General features: G+C 39.4%; 1 protein-coding gene across 4 annotated transcripts; it reads right to left on the bottom strand.

Moving 5' to 3' along the window:
• Positions 1 to 964: 964 nt before the first annotated feature.
• On the bottom strand, positions 965 to 24171 carry Cnr1 (cannabinoid receptor 1). Of its 4 annotated transcripts, none has more exons than XM_021726015.3 (2): positions 23621 to 24171; positions 965 to 2502 (listed from the first exon to the last, which is right to left on the bottom strand). In XM_021726015.3, the coding sequence occupies exon 2, from the start codon at positions 2438 to 2440 to the stop codon at positions 1019 to 1021; it is 1422 nt and encodes a 473-aa protein (XP_021581690.1). In that variant the 5' UTR covers positions 2441 to 2502; positions 23621 to 24171; the 3' UTR covers positions 965 to 1018. The 4 variants fall into 4 exon arrangements, with proteins under 4 accessions (XP_021581690.1, XP_021581691.1, XP_005324777.1 ...); XM_021726016.3 differs by lacking the exon at positions 23621 to 24171 and adding an exon at positions 23396 to 23467; XM_005324720.4 differs by lacking the exon at positions 23621 to 24171 and adding an exon at positions 22243 to 23186.
• Between the last annotated feature and the right edge of the window lie 1744 nt (positions 24172 to 25915).

Below are 25915 nucleotides of genomic sequence, written 5' to 3'. Positions count from 1 at the left end.
GACCACCCAGGGATGGAATCTACTTACACTTGGAATAGAAGAATGCAATACTCTTCAAGTAAACAGCAACTGCACAGTGATACAATATACATTAAGATTGACACATGCTGTCTTAAGAGGTTCAGTAATTAGCTAACGACTAAAGAAAGTCAGAGATGTCAGCCTAAAAAAAGTCAATATGCTTTCTCGCTTCCATTCTGATTATAATCCATTACCCAACAGAATCTACAATCCAGAAGATAAGTGTCCTCTTATGAAAATGCAGGGCTAACCAATTTTTAAGTGTCAATGAATTCTGCTCAATACTTTGAACAGTCTTCAAATTCTTCTTGTTGTCTTAAGAGAAAAAATAAACCTTTAGGTATCTCAGTGTCAAATTTAGATATTTCAAGAAATATTAAGGTTTCTAAAGTTAGATCATGGGCAATAATACTTTTGAAAAGTGGTCTCATTGGCATATATCCACTGCTGTGTTCCATTGTTCTCATAAAAGTCAACCTTTTGGTTTTGCTTAACTAGACAAATTTACACAACACATAGGAAACACTGACACACAACTCACAGGACACAATACATTTTACAAAATATCTCTACTTTAGTACTATAACTGTTGTAAAAATTGACACCTCTGATACTATGAACAAATACACGTCACATTTATAATGAAAGTTGTGGTTACAAAGGCATTACTCATCTGATGGCATTTTTCTATGGGTACTTTAGACTTAAAATCATGTAGCCAAAGGTTTCCCTCCTATTTCGTTGAGACTTTGAAGGACCATTCAGTCACTTGAGCAACAGGCTTTCTTCACTGTAAACCCCTGGAGAACAGAGTTTGAGTACCTAAACTATTGAAATGTCAACGAACTGATAAATGAGCATGGTGACAATCACCTTTTCACTGAGCATGGTAAACTTAAAAAAATATAACCGATGAGACGACAGACTCTTCTAGGTTTTGAGCTTAAAAAAAAAAAAAATGAATTTCTTTTCCTGTGTTGCCAGAGAGGCATCAGGCTCACAGAGCCTCGGCGGACGTGTCTGTGGACACAGACATGGTCACCTTGGCGATCTTGACCGTGCTCTTGATGCAGCTTTCTGCAGCCCTGTGAACACTGGCTGTGTTGTTCGCATGCTTGTGCAGGCAGTCCGAGTCCCCCATGCTGTTATCCAGAGGCTGCGCAGTGCCTTCACATGAGGGGAACATGCTCCGGAAAGCATGTCTCAGGTCCTTGCTCCTCAGAGCATAGATGATGGGGTTCACGGTGGAGTTCAGCAGGCAGAGCATACTGCAGAAGGCAAACACCGTCTTAATGAGCTTGTTCATCTTCCCGAAGACATCGTACACCATGATCGCGAGCAGAGGGCCCCAGCAGATGATCAAAACCACCAGGATCAGGACCAGGGTCTTGGCCAGTCTAATGTCCATGCGGGCTTGGTCCGGCCGGGTCACCTGTACCTTGCCATCCTCTGACGTGTGGATGATGATGCTTTTCTGAGTTCCACGTTGAATCATGCGGACTGCGTGGCTGTGAGCTTTCCAGAGAATATACATGTATGCGTACACAATGAACAGCAGCAGCACGCTGGTGACCCCGATCCAGAACATCAGGTAGGTTTCATCAATCAGTGGGAAAATATCTGAGCAGACAGATTGCAGTTTCTTGCAGTTCCAACCCAGGAGAGGCAGCACAGCAATTACAATCGCGATGGTCCACATCAGGCAAAAGGCCACCACGGCTTTGGGCCTGGTGACGATTCTCTTATAGGCCAGGGGCCTGTGAATAGATATGTACCTGTCGATGGCCGTGAGGAACAGGCTGCCTACAGAGGCAGTGAAGGAGGCTGTGACCCCACCCAGTTTGAAGAGAAACACGTTGGGGCTATCTTTGCGGTGGAACACGTGGAAGTCAACGAAGCTGTAGACGAAAATGACACTCCCCAGAAGGTCTGCCACTGCCAGGCTGCCAATGAAGTGATAGGAAGGCCTGCAGCGGAGGCTACGGGAGTGGAGGATGACACAGAGCACCAGCAGGTTCTCCAGAACCGTGAAGGTGCCCAGTGTGAGGGACAGCACTGCGATGGCCAGCTGTTGGCTGGGGTTCAGAATCATGAAGCACTCCATGTCCATGAAGTTCTCCCCACACTGGATATTCTCCTCATTCTCCTTGTAGGATGAGAGCGACTTGTTGTAGAATTCTGTAATGTTGTTTCCCGGGTCTACTGGGACTAACTGGGAGTTGTCTCCTGCAGTCATCTTTTCTTGGAAGGGACTGCCCCTAAAAGAAGTTAAAGGAAATTTCTGTGGGAAGTACCCTAATTTGGATGCCATGTCGCCTTTGATGTCTTCGTACTGGATGTCATTCGAGCCCACGTAGAGGAGGTCTGTGGTGATGGTGCGGAAGGTGGTATCTGCAAGGCCATCTAGGATCGACTTCATAACCTCAGCCTTCGGTTAGGCCAGACTCAAAGTGACTGGGAAAGAGATCGCAGGAGGGGATCCTAACAAGAGGGAAAACAGATAAACTGAATGGTGAGAAAACCAGGAAGAAAAATAAAAACATCACACACACACACAGATGCCATCATGACGTGTCATTGTGTCTCTGAATACAGGTCAGGTCCTTGTAGATTCTGTCAACACAATGCGCCAGTCACTCAGGGGAGAGCCTCCCCCAAAGCTAGGGGTGGAGTGGCATACATCAGAAACATCTTTTATTACTTAAGCTGTCTGGATTGGAATCACTGCACAAGTCCTGACTGGGCCTCCAGGATCAAGCAGGCCAAGGTAAATGAAGTATTCCCTGGCTACAGTGTGCATTCCATAGGAAGTGTGTACCACTCTGCTTCTATGGCCACATACAAAGCACCCCGTGCCAATGGGGCAGGGAGTTCACCCACATGTGACACAATTGTGCATCTGGAACACTACCTTGTCAGATGGGTGGGAATAAATATGTAAGACAACCAAAGCAAAAAAAAAAAAAAATGCAGAATCAGGTGTTGAGTTGCAATCTGTGTGTTTCTGTAAAGGGAAAGGAGGGAAATGCTAAAACCAAGAGGCAGCTCCAGGCCATGGTGGGAAGATCTGCTCCACCAGGCAAGTTTCCTCCCCCAGAGAAGAGATGTTCTGGACCGAGCTGTAGCTGAGATGAACTTCTAAAATGTCTATAGCAGCCAAGAAGAATGTCACAATGCCCACTCTTGTACTGAAGCTGGTGGCAAACCAGACCTTGAATACCTGAGAAGGGTGAGGATGAAGCATGCCTCCTGAGAGCAATCTCTGCTGACACAAGGGTCAGAGGGGACAGGAACCAGGCCTAGTGGAGTCCAAGACTTTCCAAGTAGACAGCTCTGGAAATAAGGACAACTAAGAGGAGGGGGCCACATTTTAAGGGCACTTCAGTTTTAAGTTAAATAAATTGGTGTTTCAAAATTAAGAGCTAGAGAACTGATCTCACCATTTTATATAAATGCTTGTTTAAAAAAATGGCTGTTCATCTCTCTAGTTTATGAAATCCATTAGAAGTATAGCATGGTATCTATACTAATTGAAATTATACTAAGAGCCAGTACTCTGCTTATTAATTGCTACTTGTTACTCCTAAACACAACGCACTATGGAAACTAACTCTCAAGAGTCCTTAGGGTCCCTGACAGCCTTTATCTTCGAATAAATTTAAAAGTTCTGAGTCTTCCTGATAAAATAAACTGCTTATTAGAATTAATAATTTATTATTGTATTATCCATTTAACAAACTATGGAGCACCCACTATGTGCCATGCACTGGATTAGACACTAGTGTCTTGACAGCTTCAAGGAGCCCATGGGAAGTGTACTGTCCAACAGAGGAGATGGGCGGCTGCCCCAGTAATTAGGAGCAAGTGCAGTGTGAGCTACCCCCTGGAGACTTCAGGATGCTGGGGAACATCCAATCCAGGGGGTTGAAGGTGGCTTCCCCAAGGAGAGAATGTTTATGCCAAGAATAGGTAGGAACAGTGTAGATGGGGAAAGGACACAGAATCAAAGAAAATATTTTAAAATTAATACCCTAAATGTCACAAATTTTAAAAAAGAAAAAGTGATTTGGATTAGACATAAAATAAGAAATATGGCCCACCTTACCACAGTCTGCCTTCTCAAGTCCAGGCCATAATCAAGTGTGTGCCAGAATTAGGGCACCTGCAACCCAATCAGTTTTCCTGTCTTTCTCTGATCCTAGTCTCTTTGAGCAACCAGCCTTTGCTCCTGGGTCACTGCCTTGATTTGAGTGTATATCAGCCCAGACTAAGGGAAAAATCTCATTTCCTGAGTAGTGACAAATGTTACCCATTGAGGATTAGGGCCCAAATAAAATAAATAAATAAATAAATAAATAAATTCAAGATTTATATTTGAATGCATTCAAATAGAGCACCAACCAACCAACTTATTTGAAATATGGCCCACCTTACCACAGTCTGCCTTCTCAAGTCCAGGCCATAATCAAGTGTGTGCCAGAATTAGGGCACCTGCAACCCAATCAGTTTTCCTGTCTTTCTCTGATCCTAGTCTCTTTGATCATTGCCATGCAGCTATTGGCCTGATCTTTAGAAATCACATGGATAATTATGTGACTTCCCTGTTTCAACTTCTCTGCCAGGGATGAAGTCATTGCAATAAAAAGCTTCCTGTGATCTAGCCCTGCCTGTCTCCCTAGCCCTCCCCTCAGCACCCCTAACCTCACCATGTGAGCTGTACCAGATGGATTCCACTTCCACAAACACATCAAACTGACTGCTTTTTAGCTCAATGCTCTGGTTCCTACTTATCCTAACACTCTTCTGCCCAAGCATTCTCTTTCTGCCTGTTCATCTCCCCCACATCAGTTTGGTGTCACTACTTCCCCTAGCTCCTTGCTTCCCATGTTCAGATGAAATACTCTCTTTGGGGTTCCCAGAATAACCAAATAGAGTTCTGTCATAGCACTTACTAAATTTTTCAGTGTTTCTGTGTTTGCATTTGCTCTGCTCCTTCCTCTAACTCACCAGAGAACAAGCTCATTGAGGACTTTGTTGGGGACATTACCTATTTTAGTATTTAACTCCCAACATTTAATATGCTGACTGGCACATAAAGGAGGCTCTAAATAAGTTGGTTGGTTGGTGCTCTATTTGAATGCATTCAAATATAAATCTTGAATTTATTTATTTATTTATTTATTTATTTTATTTGGGCCCTAATCCTCGATGGGTAACATTTGTCACTACTCAGGAAATGAGATTTTTCCCTTAGTCTGGGCTGATATACACTCAAATCAAGGCAGTGACCCAGGAGCAAAGGCTGGTTGCTGAAGCTATAGAAATATAGGATGCAGAAATAAGGCAAAACCGCAAATATATATTTGAATGCATTCAAATAGAGTGAAAAAATGTTCTTTTCTATTCAAGATGGGAGAGGTATTCTTCTCATTGTGAAAAATAAATGAGCACATTATTTGAATCAAGGTTTCAAGCCCAAGGAGCTGCCTGATCCATTTGTGTTATAAAAATGCTATATTTAGGTGATGTTAACAGCATTCTAGATGATGTGGCCTATGTGATTACATAGTCTACATACTCAAGAAGGAGCTACATGACAGGCACTATGGGGGGGCAAGGTAAACAAGAACACTGGCACTGTCCCACCAAATGGCAAACAAAGCAAGAGCCCCCAGCACTCATATGACAGGTAAGCCAAAGGGCTCGCTTCAGCCCTCCAAGACTGCCCAAGCACAGTATGGAGGCAACTGACAAACCAAGGGCCCTAATCCTCCATGGGTAACTTTTGTCACTAGTCAGGAAAATTAGATTTTCCCCTTAATCTGGGCTTTCAAGCCAGTTCTGCACACTGTTCTGCACTGACATAGTACAAGGCACTTGGGAACAGTCGGCTGCTTTTCCAGAGACAGGAGTTCCAGGATACAAACAACACAGAGGCACTTAATGTGGTTAGGGTGCTAAGCCCACCCAAAATCAGGGCAGTGGCCTAGGAGCAAAGGCTGGTTGCTGAAGCTACAGAAATACAGGATGCAGAAATAAGGCCAAATCCCAACAGTCAACCTGCTTGTCCAGAGCTTTACGGTTCTTTTACCTAAAGCCTCTCCTGAGCCCCAACCTCAGCCTGGCTCCAATTAACTCTCAGTGTCCTTAGGGTCCCTGTCATCTCCTTTCTCACCTCTTCATCTCTTCAAGAACATGTCCTATGTGTGCCACCATTGGGCTATTTCTCAGGAGTCAACTCATGCTATTTGCAAACTTGTTTGCTAAACTATTCCACTCACACGTGAAAGCTTTCATCCATAATCAAGGAGACACAGAAGATAGTCATGGTGTATGAGAGCTGTTCCTTACATGGTCACACAAAAACATCTTGAGCTCACACAAAAACATACAATTTCCTGGTCCTGGAAGATGACATTCTGCTCTCTGAATAGACCATCACACCTGCCACCTTCCTTCTTCCTCTTCCCTTCCCTCTGCCTGAACACTCATTTCCAAGATCCTTGCCTATTAAATTGATCTTGTAATGATTGCACCAAATTGTGCCAATGCTACTTCATGTCTGAGACTTTCTTGACCAGTCCTTGCCACCAGGCACAACTTGAACCCCTAGTTTATCCCTCTGTCATAGGCCTCATCATTTAAATGTGTATTTACATATTTATTTTCACAACTAGAATTCAGTTCCAAACACAGAATGTTGTCTTTCTACCTTTAGGTGATTTACCAGCCTGAGAGCAGGAGGAGAGAGCGGGGCACCCATGGAAATGCTCACCAGAACCTAGTAAGATGGCAGTTGATTGGACATTGAAAACAGTGATTTAATACTATTTCTTTGCCTTTCTTAAAATTTGAGAATAGGAAGATAACTCAATGAACATTTGGCCTAAAAAGCAAAACTGGAGCTTACATTTCCAAATAGTTTCTAGGCACATAGTCCATGGCCTCTGTCCTTAAGACATTTTCCCTCAAGTGACAAACTCCCCAATACTTTCACTTAAAATCTAATTTTAAAATTTATATGTATATATAAAAAATATGTATGTGTATGTATATATATGACTTACCAGGTTCAAATTCAAAAGTTACAGAAAAAATACTCGGTGAAAAGTCAATTCTTTTTACCATACACATTCAAGCAAGATATATATAATATATTTGTACCCTCTATACTCCCTTTTAAAATAGTAACATACTACACATACTGTTTAAAACCTTGCTTTTCATTGAAGGTATATTAAATCTGGGAAGGTGGGGTATGGTGGTGCACACCTGTAACCCCAGCTACTCAAGAGGCTGAGGCAGGAGGATCACAAGTTTGAGGCCAGCCTGGATAGTTTGGTAAGACTCTGTCTCAAAATAAAATGGGCTGGGGATATAGTAAAGAAAAAAAAAGTATGCATTGAGATAGTCCACATTAACAAATAAAACCTCCCTTTTGATTTAACACCTGCTCTATTAAGGTCTATTAGATGAACGTGCCTCACCTCCTACAAAAGGGATGTTTTGGATATTTGTCATCTTTTGTTAATACAAATAATGCTGCAACATTTTCATTTTTCACATTTCTTTGGGTATTGCAAGTAATCTTTTTACTACCTAAAATCTTACCTTGGACTTACTGTAAAACCTCCTCCTCCCTCTCTTCTACAGTCAGGTATATCACTTAACTCTTGCTGATTTCCCCCCTTTGTTCACATAAAGGGGGCTTATTACAGGAAGGTGGCACTCTGAGCCTTTTATATATCAACTCACTTATTCATGGCCCTATAAGGCAGATGCTGTTATTATCCCTGTTTTTAGAAGAAAGGCACAGAATGGGTAATTTGACATTAGCACATCTAAAATAGTGGTAGAGCTAGGACTCAACCCAGATGTCAACCACATTTCAAGTGCTTAATGTGGCTAGTGGCTACCACATTCAACAGTGCAGGCCTAGCACTCCTGCTCTTTGCTTTTTTGATGCACTCTCTCTCTCTGAGCTAAGAAGAGGTATGACTATACATCTATTTTCCTTATTTTCCCTGCTGATTTCAACCAGCCAAAGCACTAGTCAACAGAAAGAACATTGCATTAGGAGTTAGCAGACCAAGATAAGTGTCAGATGTTATTGAGGAAGTAATCTTTCTAAGGTCAGTATTTCACCTGCAAATTGGGGATAATGGTGATGACAGTCATGACTAAATCACAGAATTGTTATGAAAATAAATGCACATAAGACCCTTAGCATATAACAAAAAATTAAGTCTTCAATAAATATTAGTCAATTAGTTCTTATGACCATATACTAATGATATCTCAAGAATATATAACCTATACTAATTATTATTATAATACTATATGTGCTAATTATATCTCAAGAGTATGCACTACCTTAACTTGATCACAGGCTACTTATTCGTTTTGTCTCAATGATTAAAGCATATAGCAAATAGGAGATACATACATAGTGGAGGGGATGTTCACTGAGTATTTATTATATTCAGACATGTGAGAAACTTTAGATATTTTATTATTAAACTACTATAATCCTATCAGGTGCTTATTTATAATTACTATTTCACAAAGTGAGGGTTTTTAGATATTAATTACCCAGATTGTGAAGAATTTTCTTGCAGTTGAGTTCATGTTTCTCAGACTCCAAAGTCTCTCTTTTTAGACCTTATGTGCTGCTTTAAGAATTAACATAAACTTTATCAAAGCCATTTGCATATTATATTCAAATATTCCAGCCTCTTAAAAACATAAGGCACTTTGCCAATAGTAATTAACACTATTTCCTAACTCACCATTTCCTATCCCAGCCTATCTAGGTAAATCTGCCTACAGGGATGGCCCCAAGGATTAAAATTTTAGTCAATATTTTTGAGAGCTATCAAGCTTCTTCAATAAAGACAAAGGATCATAGACCTTATTTTCAGTAAAGCAAAAACAAAAACAAAAACAAAAACACGTGTTCTGTTATTTCTCCACAGGAAGATACTGCATATGTGATCACAACTTCCCATATTAATGCCACCAAACACTTCATTAAAACAAATTAGCTTGTTAAAATCTAAGCCAGGGCATGAAGTTATGAGATATAGAGAAATTTCTGTCCAATATAAGCCAACTTTAATTAAAGAATATACTTAAGGTCTGGGGCTATAGCTCAGTGGTAGATTGTTGCCTCACACATGTGAGGCACTGGGTTAAATCCTCAGCACCACATAAAAATAAATGAATAAATACAGATATTGTGTCCATCTACAACTAAAAAATATTAAAATAAAAAGAATATAGTTAAAAAGAAAACTTGGATTTTATGCAGTTCAAAGATCTTCATAATGTCAAAACTCCACACTGCACAGGCTATTTTAGCAGTTCATGGGATCGTGGCAGGAAAACTGTTTTCTACATTTTGATAATTCTTTCTTTTATTTCTACATTTGGATTATTACAGTAATTTCCACCTTATTATTTTTTTGCATTGAGAGTTTTCTTTGAGAGTTCATTAGCAATATAGCTTAGGCTTTGGGGGAGGTAGCTGCCATTAATTTTGTTTTTGTTTGCTACTGGGAAAATCATAATTGGAAATTTTTAACAAGGTGTGTGGATGTACCTATTAAAGAAGCAGTTGGTTTTTATTATGAGTATAGTAAAAGGATGATTGTTAAAGAGATTTTCTTAGAATTATACTTTAAAAAATATAACCAACATATTCTAACAATTTAAGCTATAAATCATGTCTTTAGAGTAATAATAAAATGATTAGAATGTGTTAATTTTTTTAGAAAAATACTTCAAATTAAATAGAATCACCTCACCCGTTCTTTCTGTCCTTCTATCTGCACACCTGCCTCTCTGCTATCCTCTTCCCCCATAAAAACACAGTTCACGTCTCATCAACTACAGGCTCTGATGTCATCAAAGGAATTTTGGGGTATGGCAACAGCATAGAGGTTTTTTTATTTTTATTTTAAATGTTTATCCAGAGTCCAGATTTTTATTACCATTTTAAAGGTTTCTGATTAGGTTGAGTGTGACATAAGTCCTGAAAACAAGATTTCAAATACAGCCACTTCTATATCAATATTATTTAACCATAGTTATTTTAGTTTTCACTGCCCCACTGAAGACCTTCTTTATTTTAGAGGGCCATTTCAATATTCAGGTATGTGCATCTGGAGTCAAAATTCTTATTGTTCTAGACTGTGTGGCATCTCTAGGGAAATAATAAGCAGGCTAGTATTTGCTCTGTGCAGGATGTTTTGTGTCCAAGAAAGCAGAAAACTCTTTGGAAGTAACAGAAGGACTGATGATTCTGGATATAGCTATATATTCTGCTCTTCTCTAATATTTGAAGTTTGCAAATGCTTTAAGGAAATGATACCAAGTTTACAGTGTCTGAACAGAGAGAGGGGTCCATGATATCAGATGCAGGAGGTCCAGGCTCTTGCTTAACCTGCTGTCTCCCCTACTTGGTTAATTCTGGGTTCTACTCAGCTGCCTCATAAAAGAGCCATGTGAAGGGCTCAAGAGAATGAAGGTCCCAGTGGATATAGCCATTATTTTCCATTCATTTCTGAGAATAAGTCTGGTTCCTACTAATTCAATCAAGAAAAATAGCTAGCTAATTTATTTCTCTAAAGTTAGTAGGAAAAATTTTAGTTGACTCTTATAACAACATTATATCTAAGTTATGTCCTCAATAGACATAGCAGGTCTCATGGGCCAACATCATAACATAATGCATGATGGTTTGGTGTTAGTTGATTGGGCAATGAATCTCTTCAAAATCTTACCTAATTGTTAGTGGTTTGGAATTACTGAAGCAATTTGGTCATTTTTTTTACATCATCTACTATAGTAATATAAAATAAAGAATTTATTTAATTAACATGATAATTCAGGGAAAAATGCATAATCCTTATTCCTGGTACTAATGTCAGCTCCTTTTTCTATATATAAAAGAAAATTCCATTACAGTGGTAATGCTTGGTTGGCTCTCAAAGCTTTAGCTCCTCATATGTTTTGTTAAAAATATAGAAGTTATTAAAGGCACCATTTTCTTTGTTTTTTTCTTTTCTAACAATAGGAATATTAGATTTTCCATGAAAATATATCAACTAAAAGGAACTGAAGACATTAAGAAACTTATAAAGCTGTATTTCTTTTCAAAAAATTCAATGTAAAACATTCCTTATTATTTAACATTTATTAAATCTTATTAAATCTTATTAATAATTAATAATTTAATCCTTATTAAATCTTAATTTAATTAATAATTTAATCCTTATTAAATCTTAAATTTCAGGGCTTAAGAAAATGATGCATTGAAATTACAAAAGGCTCAGGCACAGTTTGGTGATGATGTTACATGAAAAGCCTGTCACAAAGATGAATTAATTATACAAATAAAATTATCTGTTGATTTATGTAACAAATTTCTTTCACCATTTAATTTTGCTCTGCCATTTAGATGTTTCCTCCTACTAAGTGCCTTGGCCTATTCTGTAAGAGAGAGATGTTTTCCACACAGTCTGTAAGGAAAACACCCATTCCTTAACCGAGAACATGCAGTTTTCAATTCAATAAAAGCCATGGTCCATACATAAACTACTACATAAGATTGTCCTTATCTTGCATGTGAGATTTCGTCATTAAAAGTAGAAAGCAATATATTATTCTGGTCCATAAATTATGTAGGACCTAGTAAGCAGGCTCTTATCTTTGCTATTCATTATGAAGTACTCTACAGCAATAGATATCATAGGTACACAATATGATATCCAATTGTGTGGTATAGCTTTCAGTTTCTTCTCCAACTATTGAAGAAGAGGTATTTTCATTTTTAAGCCATGCACATACAAATTAAGCCCAACTTCAGTTTTATTCTTTCAGTTTCAAATCTGAGATTTAGATGAACAAATATGGACATTAAAGAAAATCTCAATTTTCAAATATTTTAATTTAAGAAATAGCTGAATATTTTTATGTTCCAGTCATCATGCTAAGTAGGATATTATTTTTCTTTAATATTTATGTGAAATAGATGTTATTACAATCCCCATTCTGTACACAAAAACACTGAGTCTTACAGAGGTAAAAATGCTTTGCCAAAGGTCTCCAACCAGTGGAAGCAGGGCTGAAATCCAGGTCTGCATAATTCAAAGTGCCTGCTCTTCACTGTGAGATATAGAAACCATATAGTAAGAAACCCTTTCTTTGATTCCTAGGGAAAGGGAAGAGTCTGTTTGGGGGAAGGAGGTCACAAACAGTACATGATAATTTTACCTGATGAACAACTAAAATATGAATGATCAGTTGAGAGCAAAAACATTGGTCATAGCACCTGCAACACATTCTTTACCAGTGGTCTTCAGGGGCAAAGTATGGTGATCAACTATATATAGTTTCAATGATTAAATCTTTCATGTGAGATAAAGACAGTCTTATGTAAGTATTTCATGTGGCTTTTAAGTATGGCTAGTTTTCTTTGCCAAAAAGTCAGCTGATCATTAGGGAATTAAACTTGAGTTTTGGTCTCCATATAAGCATCCATCTGAAAAGGTATCCAAATGTCAAAATTACATAAAATGCATCAACAAAGATCTATGCCAGTATCTTTTATCTCAGCATCAAAAGCAAGTCCTAAGGTCTTCAGGAACAAAGCATGCCAATCAACTATAAACTGTAAATCCCAACTCTGGATTAGCACATTGTTTGCAGAAATTATTGGCAAGTATATAAAATCTAAGTCCTCTCTGTCTCTATTTTATCTTTAATTAGGAAAGGTGGTTCCATTTTATTTACTTTTTTTTTTTCTTCATCAGTCAATTACCACGACAGCGGTTGGTAATGACACCCCTCCACAACACCATGAGACATGAAGAGGAGAGCTTCTTTAGTCTGAATAAGACAAGACAAGTCAACAAAAGCTTGTAATGTCCATTCTCTATGTGGTGGAGAGATTCTCACTTGAAATCCATCAAGTTCCCACCATGAGCTATGCATTTTTCTTAGATCCAGAGGGAATAAGATTCTCTCTGGCCAGTTCCTAAGTTCTGACCTAGAATCACAGTAGACAAATTGTATAAACCTTAGTTTGACTCCAAGATTGTTAGACTTCTAGTGCCCAATAAGATAAAGGTGTGTTACCACAGCAATGTGATTGATAGATACAGAGTTATAGGCCTTCACATGCTTTATTTAGTTCATTTTTACTGGGCATGTAGTCTGTGCCTACCACTAGACATTATATTCCAAGCATGCATGTTTTCTGTGATTCACTCCTGAAATATATACACGTTTCACACTTATGTAATATATAAAGGTTGAGTAAATGGAAACAAGGGAAATGATTCTCCATTTCACCCCACCCCTTAAATAAAGCCCACCCATCTGTCTATCCCGTCCCACAGATGAAAGAATAGGATATGAAAGTGCGTAATAGGGATATTTTAACCACCAAAGAGTATGGGCTGTTCATTGATGATCTCTGCCGCAAGTGACAACGGGCAATGCCGAACCATTCTGTAGCAGTCTCTCATGTCTAATCCCTCCAGACCATGAACACTTTGAGAGCTGGGACCCGTCTTGCAGGTCCTCTGCCTAACTCAGGGTTTGGCACAGAGTAGGCATTCTGTTTACAAAATGGATATAGGCAGGCATTAGCAATATGACAGATCTAACTTAAGATAATGGCTTTATGAATAGTTTTCTTTGTCAAAAATCCAGATGATTGTTAGGGATTAAAGTTGATTCTTGGTTTCCATACAAACATGCATCTGAAAAAGTCCCCAAATGTCAAAATTAGATAAAATGCATCAACAAAGATCTACCCTAGGATCTTTTCTCTCAGTATCAAATGAAAGTTACGGGCCACAACCAGATATTTGTTTTTCACTCTGATCCTGGTTCACTCTGGGTGTGTGTTATGAACTGCAACGATTAGTCACATAACAATGATACATAAAAGATTTTTGGGACACACACAACCTTGGATAAATACTAATTACACACTGTTGATATAACTTTAAAGACAACACATGAAATTATTATAATAATTTTTCTTTCCCCAAGCACATGTTACACATTAATCTTTCCCAAATGGGTTTCTCTATATGCAACTGTGTTTTCAAAACAACTTGTCAAGACAAGTATGTGAAAATCCAACCACTAGATGGAGTGGCTTTTATAAGCCCTTTTTATAAGCCCTTGGGAATTAATTTGTTATTCTATTCACTGGACATAGTTCTTGCTTTGGTTGAGCAACTTCTCCTCCTGCTACAACATTTTATGAATTTTACAACTGAATTAATTAAAATATAAATAAGAAAATATGTCATGGAGGGTTCAAATGGATTATTATGAATGCCTACAAAACCCAAATTTCTAATTACTTTTCTCGGGTAAAGGGGCATTGAGAAAATTTAATATATTGACAAAAATTAATTGTGAATATTTGGAATTTTGCCTCAAGAAAGTAATTAAGAATAAGTAGAGAAAAGCAGTTCTGCTGAAAATAAATGTTTATGCCAAGAGATGCTAAAAGTAAGAGGAGAGTTCTCAGGAGCCCAAAATCAATTCTAATAACAAACTCAACACATTTCTATTACATGAAATATTGGGCTTTCCCATTTCTAAATATTAAATTACCAATACAGGTCATAATTCTATGATGAAAAAGAATGCAAAATAATTTTATATTATATAGGGAGTGAAGTAGAACATTTCACAAGTGAATATTAGTTCAAATACTCAAATTGAGGACACAGTGACTTCCTAAATAATTCAATTTCCTTCCAATTATTATTTCACTCACTGAAATAATTTAAAATAAGTTTTTATTATTGCTTAAATCCAGGGAAACATATTTTAGAAACTAGGCACTTCTGTTTCACCCACTTTGGTTGGAATATTTAGGAAAGTCTCAGTGTGTACTAACAATGTAAAATATAAACAGAAAAATGTGCTTTCAAGATGCAAATAATTATATACACACAGCAGTAGAAGTACTCGGTTTCAGTAAGAATGTAAAATATAATTTGGAAATGCAGTTGTGGCTTAGAAGTAAGCATGCAATTTGGATTCAAGTGTGGAATCGTTATGCCACTGAAACCATGAGGTGGTTTTATTGTATGCATCCAAGGTCAGACTCTTTCTAGGGTTTCTGTGATTCAGTTATGAGATTCTGAACAGAGCTGAAACTGAAAGTGTTCAGAAAGAGTGACAAGAAGATAAAGAACTAGGAAGATAAAGACTGATGCAAATGAGCTGAAAACTCTAGTGTGCATTTTAGAAAATAGTCTGAGAAGTCACATAGTTGTCTGTAAGCGCACACAAGGTAGTCTACAGGTCAACAGCTCTCAAAGTGTGGTCTCTGAACCATACAGTAGTACCAGGCATCATCTGAAAACTTTTGAGAAATGTGAATTACCAGGCTCCAGCTCAGATCTGGGAAATTAGAAACACTAGAGTTGAGGCACATCTGTGTTTTTAACAGGATGCCAGAAGATTCTGACACATTCTGAAGTTTCAAAACCACTGTTAAAGATTGTAGAAACTCAGGAAAAAAAAAAAAACTAAGGAGAAGAAATAGAATTAAATTTTAAGAATTGTTAGATAGGAAGAAAGAATATTCTGAGTATAGGTTTTTAGATCATTGAAATGAAGTGCTAAGAGAACCTGCTCATAATAAAGTAGACTCTGACAGATCTTTAAAACCAGGGTATTCCCATTTGATGGAACAGAATAATGTTAATCTGGCCTGAAAATAAGTATAAGGGGAGGGAAACTTCTCCAGGTTTCTCAGTGTACAATCGGGGCTTCTCTAGACTTTTTCAGGACACTTATTGTTAAACATTTTACCCAGCAAAGGGGCTTCAAGATGTAATGTGTACTAACACAGCACACAGACATAAATTTAAAAACTCTACACCATTTTCTCCTAATTCTATTTACAAAGCCTATGCAAAGCTTTATTGGAGTGCTAAGCTATTTCTCTTAACACCACTGGGAAGGAATCCATGAGTACTGAACTTAACAGAATGGGAAAAAAGTTAAAAGTAATTAACATCTCAGCTTATTTTTTTTTAAGCTAGAAACATTTGCTTCAGTTAATCTTTACCCCCAAACCATAAAATATTATATTAAAAGAGATGAGCCCAGAAAATGACAAACTAAAATGGCAATTTTGCAGTATCTAAAGTGACATAGTTGCACTGCAAATTTTTAAAGAATTATTCTAGTAATTATACAATTTACACTGATTCTAGTTGGTCGAAAAAAATTTAAAATACTTACAAGTTATAAGTATATGGAAATGTGTCCCAAAGCACTTCAAATGTATGACCCTGCGAAAGCTGTTTCTTCTCTAATTAATCAATAAAAATGGACCATAGATTACTTATAGTTAGTTACCTTACTGATAGCTAAAAATCATTCAAATATCCCCCCTCCTTTTTAAATAAGAAGTAAGATGCCATTTCCAAAAGTAGTTGTGCATCCTTCAAAGTCAAGTATCCACACATGCAGAGACACAAAATTCCTTGGATAATCTTTTGCTTACTTATGTGTTAAATTGTCTGGCTTTCCTTTTTCTCTCTCCATATATACTTGTTCACCAGTTGTACAAAAGCTAGAGAAAACATTTACAAATTCTGGCAGCAACGCATTGAAATAATTTGAAAATGTGGTCCGTTTTACCAGCCAGTATGGAATAAACCAAAATACTCAGGTCATAGCAGAAATAAACCGCTCTTATAAAGAACAAATACATTTGATTTTTAAATATAGCTGCAAAATAAGCAAACATGGGTGACAAAGAATGACTGCCTAAATAATTTTTTGGAGATCACTGGTATTGATTTACTTGCTATACAAATCAGTGTTGTGAAAATACTTAGTACATATGTCCATAGAAGTAGAGATTAATTAAAGCAAGTTTTTATTCTTTTAAAACACATTAGAATTATCAACAGTTTGAATGTAACACTCCTTACAACTTAATTCAATTTACAGAACTCAGATTGATTTCAATTTTCTTCTCTAAAGACATGGTCCAAAAGAATGGATGAAGAAAACAGGGGACCCTACCATTTAAACATAAATTTTGAAAAACTTGAATTCCTAATTATATCATATTTAATTATATTTAAATATACTATGGACATATGCAGTTTGTGAAAGCATTTGCCGGTATATTAAACCACCACAACAGATTGCCTGGCACATCTTTGAAAAATGCCTCTGCTTTTCTTTAAAAAGCAATAGCATGGAATTTGCTAGTAGGGAAAAAAATAGATTATTACATTATCAAATTTTGGGAACTATACTGCACTTTATCTCCTGAAGTTAAAAGAAAATTTAAAATGTTATTCAGACTTGACAAAAGAGTGAGGAATAAAGCCAAAGATATCAAATCTCTATTCAATCAACTAAAATTTTAAACAATAAAGAATCCAACTATCTAACTAAGAGTGGAAAAACAAAACATTCAATGATAAACTAAAACATTGTCATTTAAAATCATAAAGATGTGTTCAAATATAATAAGAACATTGTATTCTTAGGAAAAAAAAGATTTGCCACTTGGGTTAGAGAAAAGGGAACTTAAATCACTTCTTGCATTCAAAAAATGCAAAATCTACTTTGTGAAACTTAATTTAAAATTTACTGAATATAATGAAGTAGCACAATGGGTTAAAAACTGAGCTGTCTGAAAAACAAGGATTCCCATCTAACCAGTCTCAACTCATTTATTCAAAAACAAATCAAGATAAAAGAAAACAAAACTTTGAAAGATTTCCTAACATGCAGGTGTGACAATCTCTCCAGCTGAGACCCAAACAAAATCCATAGCATTCCCAGAACAAATGCAATGACTCTGCCAGACCCACTGGCTCAGGTTTAAGGAGTAAACAATTCTTTCCTCATAAACCCATAAAAACTCAACTATGAACTTCAAAATTCCATGGTTGCTAAGTTCTTAAATTAACCTATCCAAATGAAGCTTTCAGATTACAGGCTATCTCAACTTTATCCTTTAGTAATCCATATGGAAAACACTTCAAATACATGAAAAAAATCAATGAAAACTCGATTAAGACTATACTTATTTATGCAACTAACTGTCCTATAATAACTATTACAATTGAATGTACTTTATTTCACCATAAGACATCATGTTCAGTAAAGAAATAAGACTCAGGAAGTAAATATTTTACCTTAAGAACTAGAAATAATCACATTGATTGCTTTACATAACAGTTTTGACCTATTATTACTGTTACATCATAAACATTTCTATTATCTACGGGGCAAGTTTGAGATAGAAGTCCATCTAACATCACACAATTTGAATAGTAACAAGAGAAGTGATGAAGACAACTAAAACAACCCTCTTCCCCCCACCTCACAAATTTCCTCAAGTTTTAAATTCCTTGTGATACAACATTATAACACTTTAGATATAAAACAAATACAACTATCTTACTATGCATTTTGTGAAATGGTAATAACCTATATTTTTTCCTAATTGGTATAGACTTAACTTCTAAAACTAATAAATAATTAGCATGACTGGTAAAAGCTGTCTTAAACTCATTAGTTTTATAAAAAAAAATTATAATCCAATGATGTGGTACTCATTCTGGCATATTTGCAAGACTCTTAGAATACATGGGCCTGGAACCAATTTCCTCCTATCCTGGAAAACAATTTCCTCCTATCCTGGAAAACTCCTATCCGTGTTTTGATTCAAGGTGAATACTTCTTTTTTGCCTTGAGTCTTCAGTGTCCATCTGCACAGTTGCTTTGAACTTGAATATTTCTCCAAATTTGTAGAATTCATTTAAAATCATAAAGATGTGTTCAATTATATTAAAAGGCAACATCTATGAAGAAGTTTATTTATATATGTACATAAAAGTGTTTACACATCCAGCTGTCTAAAATAATGCAGTATTAATAGAAATATTCTGAATGATGCTTATCATTACTTTTGGTCCAGAAAATATTTTGGAGAAATCTGAGTTGATCTGTAAGATGAAGCCAAATTAACATACAACTATACATGATAAATGAATTAAGTGATTGTCAGAGCATTAAATAGCAATTCAGTGGCAAAGTGTTGAGTCCCCAGAACCCTCCTCCCCAAATAGCACTCATGCAGTTAATGCACAAAGTTAGCAGCATTTCATATGAGAACAGGATCAAGAACAAATTGGAGATATGGGTGAGGGAGATACGAAGTTAAAATTCTGCCAATACAAAATACACAAATTGTTTTTTATTTTTTCTTCTTTAAGTTCTCTACCAATCTTCAGTCAATAAGAGATAATCCAGCAGATCTGGCTATTGCTAGAAATATAGATATGAAATATGTAAACCTGGCCCTAGTACAGTTTTTCAAACAATGTTGGGTTCAAGTTCAGAGTCAAAAGCAGAATTATAAATAATTTATATCCAAAGGCTGGTTTCATTCTATTTGTCAGTTCAATTAGAAAATGATGAACACAAAAATAGAAGAGGCAGACTTACACTGGGGGAGACACGGCATCCTTTTAAGCATGGAATGCAAGCTCTCATCTGTGTTCTTTATGCAACTGAGCTAACATAATTACGCTAAGAATTACAGACAGCAACCTGAAGGACAGGCTCCATAGTACTAACTAAATTCAAGAAGCTATAACCAAATCTCATTTTACTAATTATATGTTGTTAGGTATTTCCAAATTCAATTTGTTACTTTTGTTTGTTTGTTTCAGCATTCCTGGATAGCTAGTTAAGGGAAATAATCCCTTAAATTATTAGGCCAACTGTTTTCTCGGAGGAAACATTTGGTAAACATTGTGAATTCTAAACCGATATTAGAAGTTCCATTTCATAACAGTTTATTCTTACCCAGTAAAGTATTCCAACTCTAATTCCAAAAACTAATATGCAAGGCAACCAAGGAGCCTGTCTAAATTTCTTGGTGGTTAATGTTAATTCTGAGTCAAAGCAAAGCAGAGTGTCACACAATTGTTTTGAAAGAGTTTCTCAGGCTTTGCCTTAGCAATTAATAAGCTGACACTGCATACTAAATACTTATCAACAGAATCAATGGGGCTGCTTCCTTCTTGAGAAAATAGGTAAACCGATTCAAGGAGTTTTCTTTAGAAATAGACTGTAATATGTCACAAATGTAGTGGTTCTTTTGGAGAATTTCATTCCCAGCAGTTTCAGCTTGGTAACATTTAACAATTTCACTATTTTAACATTTTGAAATGCCAAAAAGAACACACTGATCCTGCAGCTAGGCTTATTAGAGAAGAGCAATCTCACAGGCAAGACAGAGAGGAACATAGTCCACTGGGAACAGGGTAACAGAAAAAGACAGAAAACAGTGGATAACAAACAAAGCCAAGCACTACTCCAATGTGAGATCTGATTTTCACCAGAATTGAAAACTTTGCACACTAAATTAAATATCACCTATGACTTAATTAAAGCTCTAATCACAATATACATTTATAGACACAGATTGATGCTATTAAAATTCAGGGTATAAATATCTAATTTTCCTCCCTAACAATGAGTATGCAAGCATAGTAATTTTATTTTTGAAGGGTCATAACTGAGCATTCCCCCCCTGTGGCATTATTTTACCCTCCTGTAGGCATAGAAACACAATGAGACCTCTCCCCATTAGACACTTGATACATACCTCAGCCAAGAGTATTCCTCGCCTGGTGCGGGAGACATCTTTGAAACAAAAACACTCCATTTACAGTAAGTTCTCCTGATAATCTAATATACATTAGTTTTTTAAAACATGCTTAACATGAAGCCTCTTGCCCAACTAAGGTAACTGTTATTATACCTGCAAATAACTGCCTGCAGTGTGCAATGTTTTAAACATTCTGGTGGTGCATGCATTCTGTTCATGTATGAATATAATTAGAAAATTATTTGCTTTCTTAAGAAACTATACCTGGCCTTTTATTTTGATAAAATTGCTCTTAACTGAGTTAGAGTGTGGGGGAGGGGGAAAGAGTAGCAGGAAGAAAAGGGACAGAGAAAAATCAATCCGTATATCTTCCCTTGCAAACTGTCAGGAGGGTAGGATTAGAAAAGCAACACTTTAAATCAGATAAAGTCCTATGGGAACCTTAAGGTTGGTTGCTGTGAGCTTCTCAATATTCTGCAAAATAGATTGATGTCAGTAGTGACCCCCTCTGATACTCAATGTCCACTGAGTTTCCTCTAAGAAATAGCATTTCCCCCATTGTTCAAAAGATATTAACTTGGTAATAAAATGAGAAGTTAGAGGACCCACAGAAATATCTTTCAACACTTTTAAAACCACTAAACCTGCTCTAAAATCTTATTGGAGTAAATGCTCAAGGAAGGTTAATAGACCAAGAGATAAACAAAGGCAGGATTAGCTCTTATTTGGAAGAAAATTTTTAAAATCAAAGGCAGAATGTTTAATAGGTTACTATTTTTTCCTCACCTGTTCAGTTTAAAACCTTTGCGAGATAATGTATTAAAATTAGAATCATGCATATTGCTTTCAAACTTTCAAATGACCAAACGACACCTTTTCACGTCTATCACAGCAAACATTTGCATTCGGGAGTGATCCATTTGTGATTTGTGAACCTTATCAAAAATGCAACATCAACTTTATTCATCTAATGGCTAGCTCTGAGTTAAATGGTTCTATCTACATTTAAATACTAAATACTATGCTCTTTTTTCTCCTAGAAGTGGCTTCTATAGCTATTTTTTCTATGTCAAAAGTTTATTATTTGACATACATTTCTTAACATGATATTTAATATTTTATTTAGTCTTTTTTACGTTTGATGCAGAGATTGATGTTATTTCTCTGGGAATATTTCATTGCTGATAAGGTTTAGAGACATTAAGCATCAATTCAAGCGCCTGTTTTTCAAACATGCACAATTACACATTTTCTACAAACAGACATCAGTGCATACAGAGAGCCAGGTGCACACACATCCGATAAATAGTAAATGGTAGAAACCTCCAGAAGTAGCACAGACAACAGTTAGCAGTCTGAGGCTATACACCTAAGTAAACATCGACACACGATTCCCTCTCCCAGAATAAGAACTCCACGAAGGACACTTGGGGGCAGGTACCCAAATGGTCAGGACACAGTGGTCAGTAGCCAAAGGGGCAGGAGGCGGAAAAAGTATTTCCAAACACAACTCTGCCAGGTCTTACCCTTCGCATCCCCTGATCCTCAGGGCAGAAGCTCCCTCAGCACCTCTCGCCCAGCTCAGGGGTAGGTTCTCCGCTAGAAGGAAGCGTCCCCCCTGACTCTATGGAGAGCTCTGCAGGGAGTCGAGGCGCCCCGCCTGGGCCAGGGGAAGGCACAGGCTCCGCGGGAGCCTAGAAGAAGCGGAGGCGGAAAAGAAGTGGAGAAGGAAGGGGTGGCTGAGGGAGTAGCGTGGGGAGGTGGCGCCGGCGGGGTGGAGCGGGGTGTGCCTCCAGCGGTCGGTCAGTAAGTCAGTCGGTCCGCGCGCCGGCGTCCCCTGCCTCCAGCGCCTGCCCGCGACAGTAACGCGGACTGGCGCCCCCTCCGCTCCGGCTGCCACTGAGCCTCGCCCCTTTCTCGGGCTCTTCACTGGGTCCTCCCGCTGGCCCCGCCTGGCCCGGCGTGGGGCCGCCCGTCTCCGCCAGCCTGAGCGCCCGTCGCCTCGCCCTGCTCGCGTGGTCCCTGCCTCTCCCTCCGCTCGCGCTCTGCCTCTGGCTCCCTCTCAGTCCCATTTATGAAGCGCGGTCCCATCACGTGTTAATGAGCCTTTGTCCTGCCCTGGCAGCGGCGGCGGCACAGACTCCGCCAAGGGAACTGCGCGGGGAGGGACCCGCGCGCGGCGCCCGCGGCTCCAAACTTTGCTGGCGCGGGGTACCCGCCGTGACACTGGCCTCGAGGCCAAAGGGAGTAGCCTTTCCCTCTGGCGTCACCTACTTCTCCTCTTCCTCCCCCTTCCTCGTCGCTCCTTCGTTGCCACAGCGCTCCCGGGGGACCCCGCGGCCATGACCCCTCTCTCCTCCCGGATACCCTTACACCCTGGCCGAGCCAAAAAGGGGGTCGTGCCTGAGCCGCCCCCGACCTCTGGGCCATTAATCACGCACGCCCGGGCTGCGCGCAGCAACAACACCTTGCGCCGAGGTCACGTCTGGGGCCGCGGGTTTAGCCACAAGGGGAAAAGGAGCAGGAGGGGAGAAGCCGAGGCACGCCGAACCCGGGGGTGCGGCCGCGGGCCCCTCTCCCTCTCCCTTAGGCCGCCCCCGCGGCGGGCCGCAGCGAGCCGGGCCCGGGGATAAGCCAAGCATTGGGACCGCGCCGCACAGCCCCCGAGCCGTTTGCTACCTGGCTGCGGCTGCGGGGCCACCTGTCCTCCGCCCCCGGAACACCGCCTGGCTTCGCGCTGGGCGCCTTCTGCAGCCCCCGCCGCCCCCGCCCAGCGCGACCACTCCGGCGTGCCCCACCCGCCAGTCCCCGGCTGCAAACAGTTGGGCTCCGTAGGCGGCTGGCTCCGCGCCTCCCTGCCCGGTGCGCCCCCTCCCCAGCCACCCGAGGCCCCACTCCTCGCACCTTCTTGCTGGCGGAGGACGCACCCCTCCAGGGCCTGGCAGGGGAGCCTCTCGGGGTTCGGGGGTGGCCGTCACGGGCGCCTGGGGATCCGCGGTGCGCCCGGCGGCCGCGGCAGAAATTAGGGGACATGCTCGTTAATTGGTTCCACTATCAGCCGCCGTCTGCCTCCCGTGTGCACGGATCAAACCTTAATTGGTCTTTACATTTATCATGGTGAATTGCGAACCTACAAACAAACCCCAGCCGCGGCTTCAGCCGAGATGGGCGCTTCTCCTCCCCCTTCCCGGGTCTCGGACAGGGTTGTGGCGGCAGCGGCCGTGCTTATTTAGATATCTTGATCTCTCGTAAGTTGGGTAAGACAGAACTGCGCGGTTTCCACCTGATGGAGCCACTTCACTTCGGCCCCAGGGGCCCTGCCAAGGGCAGTTGGTTCGGTTTCCTGTTCTCCTATTCGCGGCGCGTTCATCTTATGACATCTTGCAAAGAAGTCTAGCCCAGAGGGCATCCCTCACCACACTCAAAAGAGCGACCTCCACTGTCCTACCCCAACCCAGAGTCCAACAGCAATGATAACATGTCTGGGCCCATATCTTGGACTACGTGACAAGAATCGAGCCTCTCAAGGAAAGAAGGAACGTTGGTGGACAGGAAGCAGCAGACTGGGTGGTTCAAGGACTTAGAGGAGGGAAGGCTGAAATCGCTTTGGAAACAACAGGCCAAGGCTAGAAAGGCTTTTTTTTTTTTTTTTTTTTTGCACAGCGCTAGTTCTGTCTCTGAAAATCCCCCTGGATTGCTTTAGGTTAGAAAACGTATTTCCCATGTGCCTTTTGGAGAACTGTCCATTTGTGAGAGTCCGTAGCTGAAAGATCAAGTTCTACTAAGTAGTTAGAAGGAATACCATTTACAAATAAAGATCTGAGGGACCCATCAATATGCAGACAAATGTTTGAGAGATGGGTGGATACGTGTGGAATTCCTGATGGACCTTAAACCTGCTTCTAATTTAGGGACAGACTCTACTCTGTCATCTCTAGACCACCCCAGCACAGAGACAACTTTCTGGAGATTTAAATGGAGGGGAAGGAAGTATCAACATTATTTGACTTTTTTTTTTTTTCTTTTGGCAGTCATGGTTGTTTTTACCCTCACCTCAAACCCCTGGCAGAAGGAAACATTTGCGAATTTCTGTGACTTCCCAAGAGTCTTGACAAGAAATAACTGCAAAATCCCTCCACTGCTTGGCAGTACAGGTTCAAACAATGCTCTCGCTGTGACAGAGACATCTTTCAGTCTCAGAATAAGTTGGAGGTGCTGGGTTCCTCCAGCTTTCCAGTAACAGGATTTCACATGGATGCTGGATTTCCCACCCACACAGCTGGGCTGTGTATGCACTTGGGGAGGCACAGCTGTCTAACAGCACTTAGATAGACAACACTGACTGCCCTGGTAGTGCCCCTTAGGACATTCTCCCACAGTAATATACCCTCTTGCTGGTCAATATCATATCTGAAAGTGAGAACCATTTACAACCTGTGGAAGGTATTCCTTGGAAATCTCATATCTCAACTCATCCAACACCAACTTTTGCTTTTTAATAAAGAGGAACAATCTGATTATCATTCCTAATAGAGACACTTTATAGCGACCAATAGTGAGGGCATTTTTTCCCCCACTGAATCCAAAGAAATTCCAAGCAGAAATCTTGGATCTGACTACCTGAAAGTCTGTTCGTTGATTGGCTGAAGTGACTGGTGGACTAAGTCAATCATTAATTATCTGATCAAGGAGTGACTCTAGTAGCCATAACTATTTAGCTTGTTATTCTGTTGACAGAAATTGGAGGGAGACTGGAGTCTGACATCTGGAGAATTGTACTGAGTTTCAATTTAGAGCTTAAGAATAATGCTCAGTAAAGGAGTCAAAATTTGGCTTGTGACCTGGCATTTTATCACCATAAGTGAATGCTTTATTAAAAATGGGAGATTTAGGTTGTTTGGAAAATACTGTTCTGGTGGTCCTGCATGTATAGCTTTTGAATTTCACCTGTTCCAGGCTCATCAGATATTAAATTGATAGTTGAAGAACTTCTGTACTTTTCCCTTGGAGCTGGGGAAGCTGGAAGAGGGGTAGGCAGCAGATAGCATGAAGGCAAGATGCTCTTTAGTAATGTGAACTTCACATTTTGCAAGTATCACCTTTCTATGAAAGGAAATGATTTATTTTCCACATGTGTCTGGCCATCTACAGTTACTTTTGAGAGAATCAGTAAGAATGACAAATGCAAGCTGTCAGCAT

Source organism: Ictidomys tridecemlineatus, chromosome 8 (assembly GCF_052094955.1).
Source record: "Ictidomys tridecemlineatus isolate mIctTri1 chromosome 8, mIctTri1.hap1, whole genome shotgun sequence".
NCBI lineage: Eukaryota > Metazoa > Chordata > Mammalia > Rodentia > Sciuridae > Ictidomys > Ictidomys tridecemlineatus.
This window is presented reverse-complemented; position numbering and strand designations above follow the sequence as displayed.

Bases quoted from the DNA above. Each gene is read 5' to 3' on its own strand.
- Cnr1 (XM_021726015.3), bottom strand. From the start codon at position 2,440: ATGAAGTCGATCCTAGATGGCCTTGCAGATACCACCTTCCGCACCATC.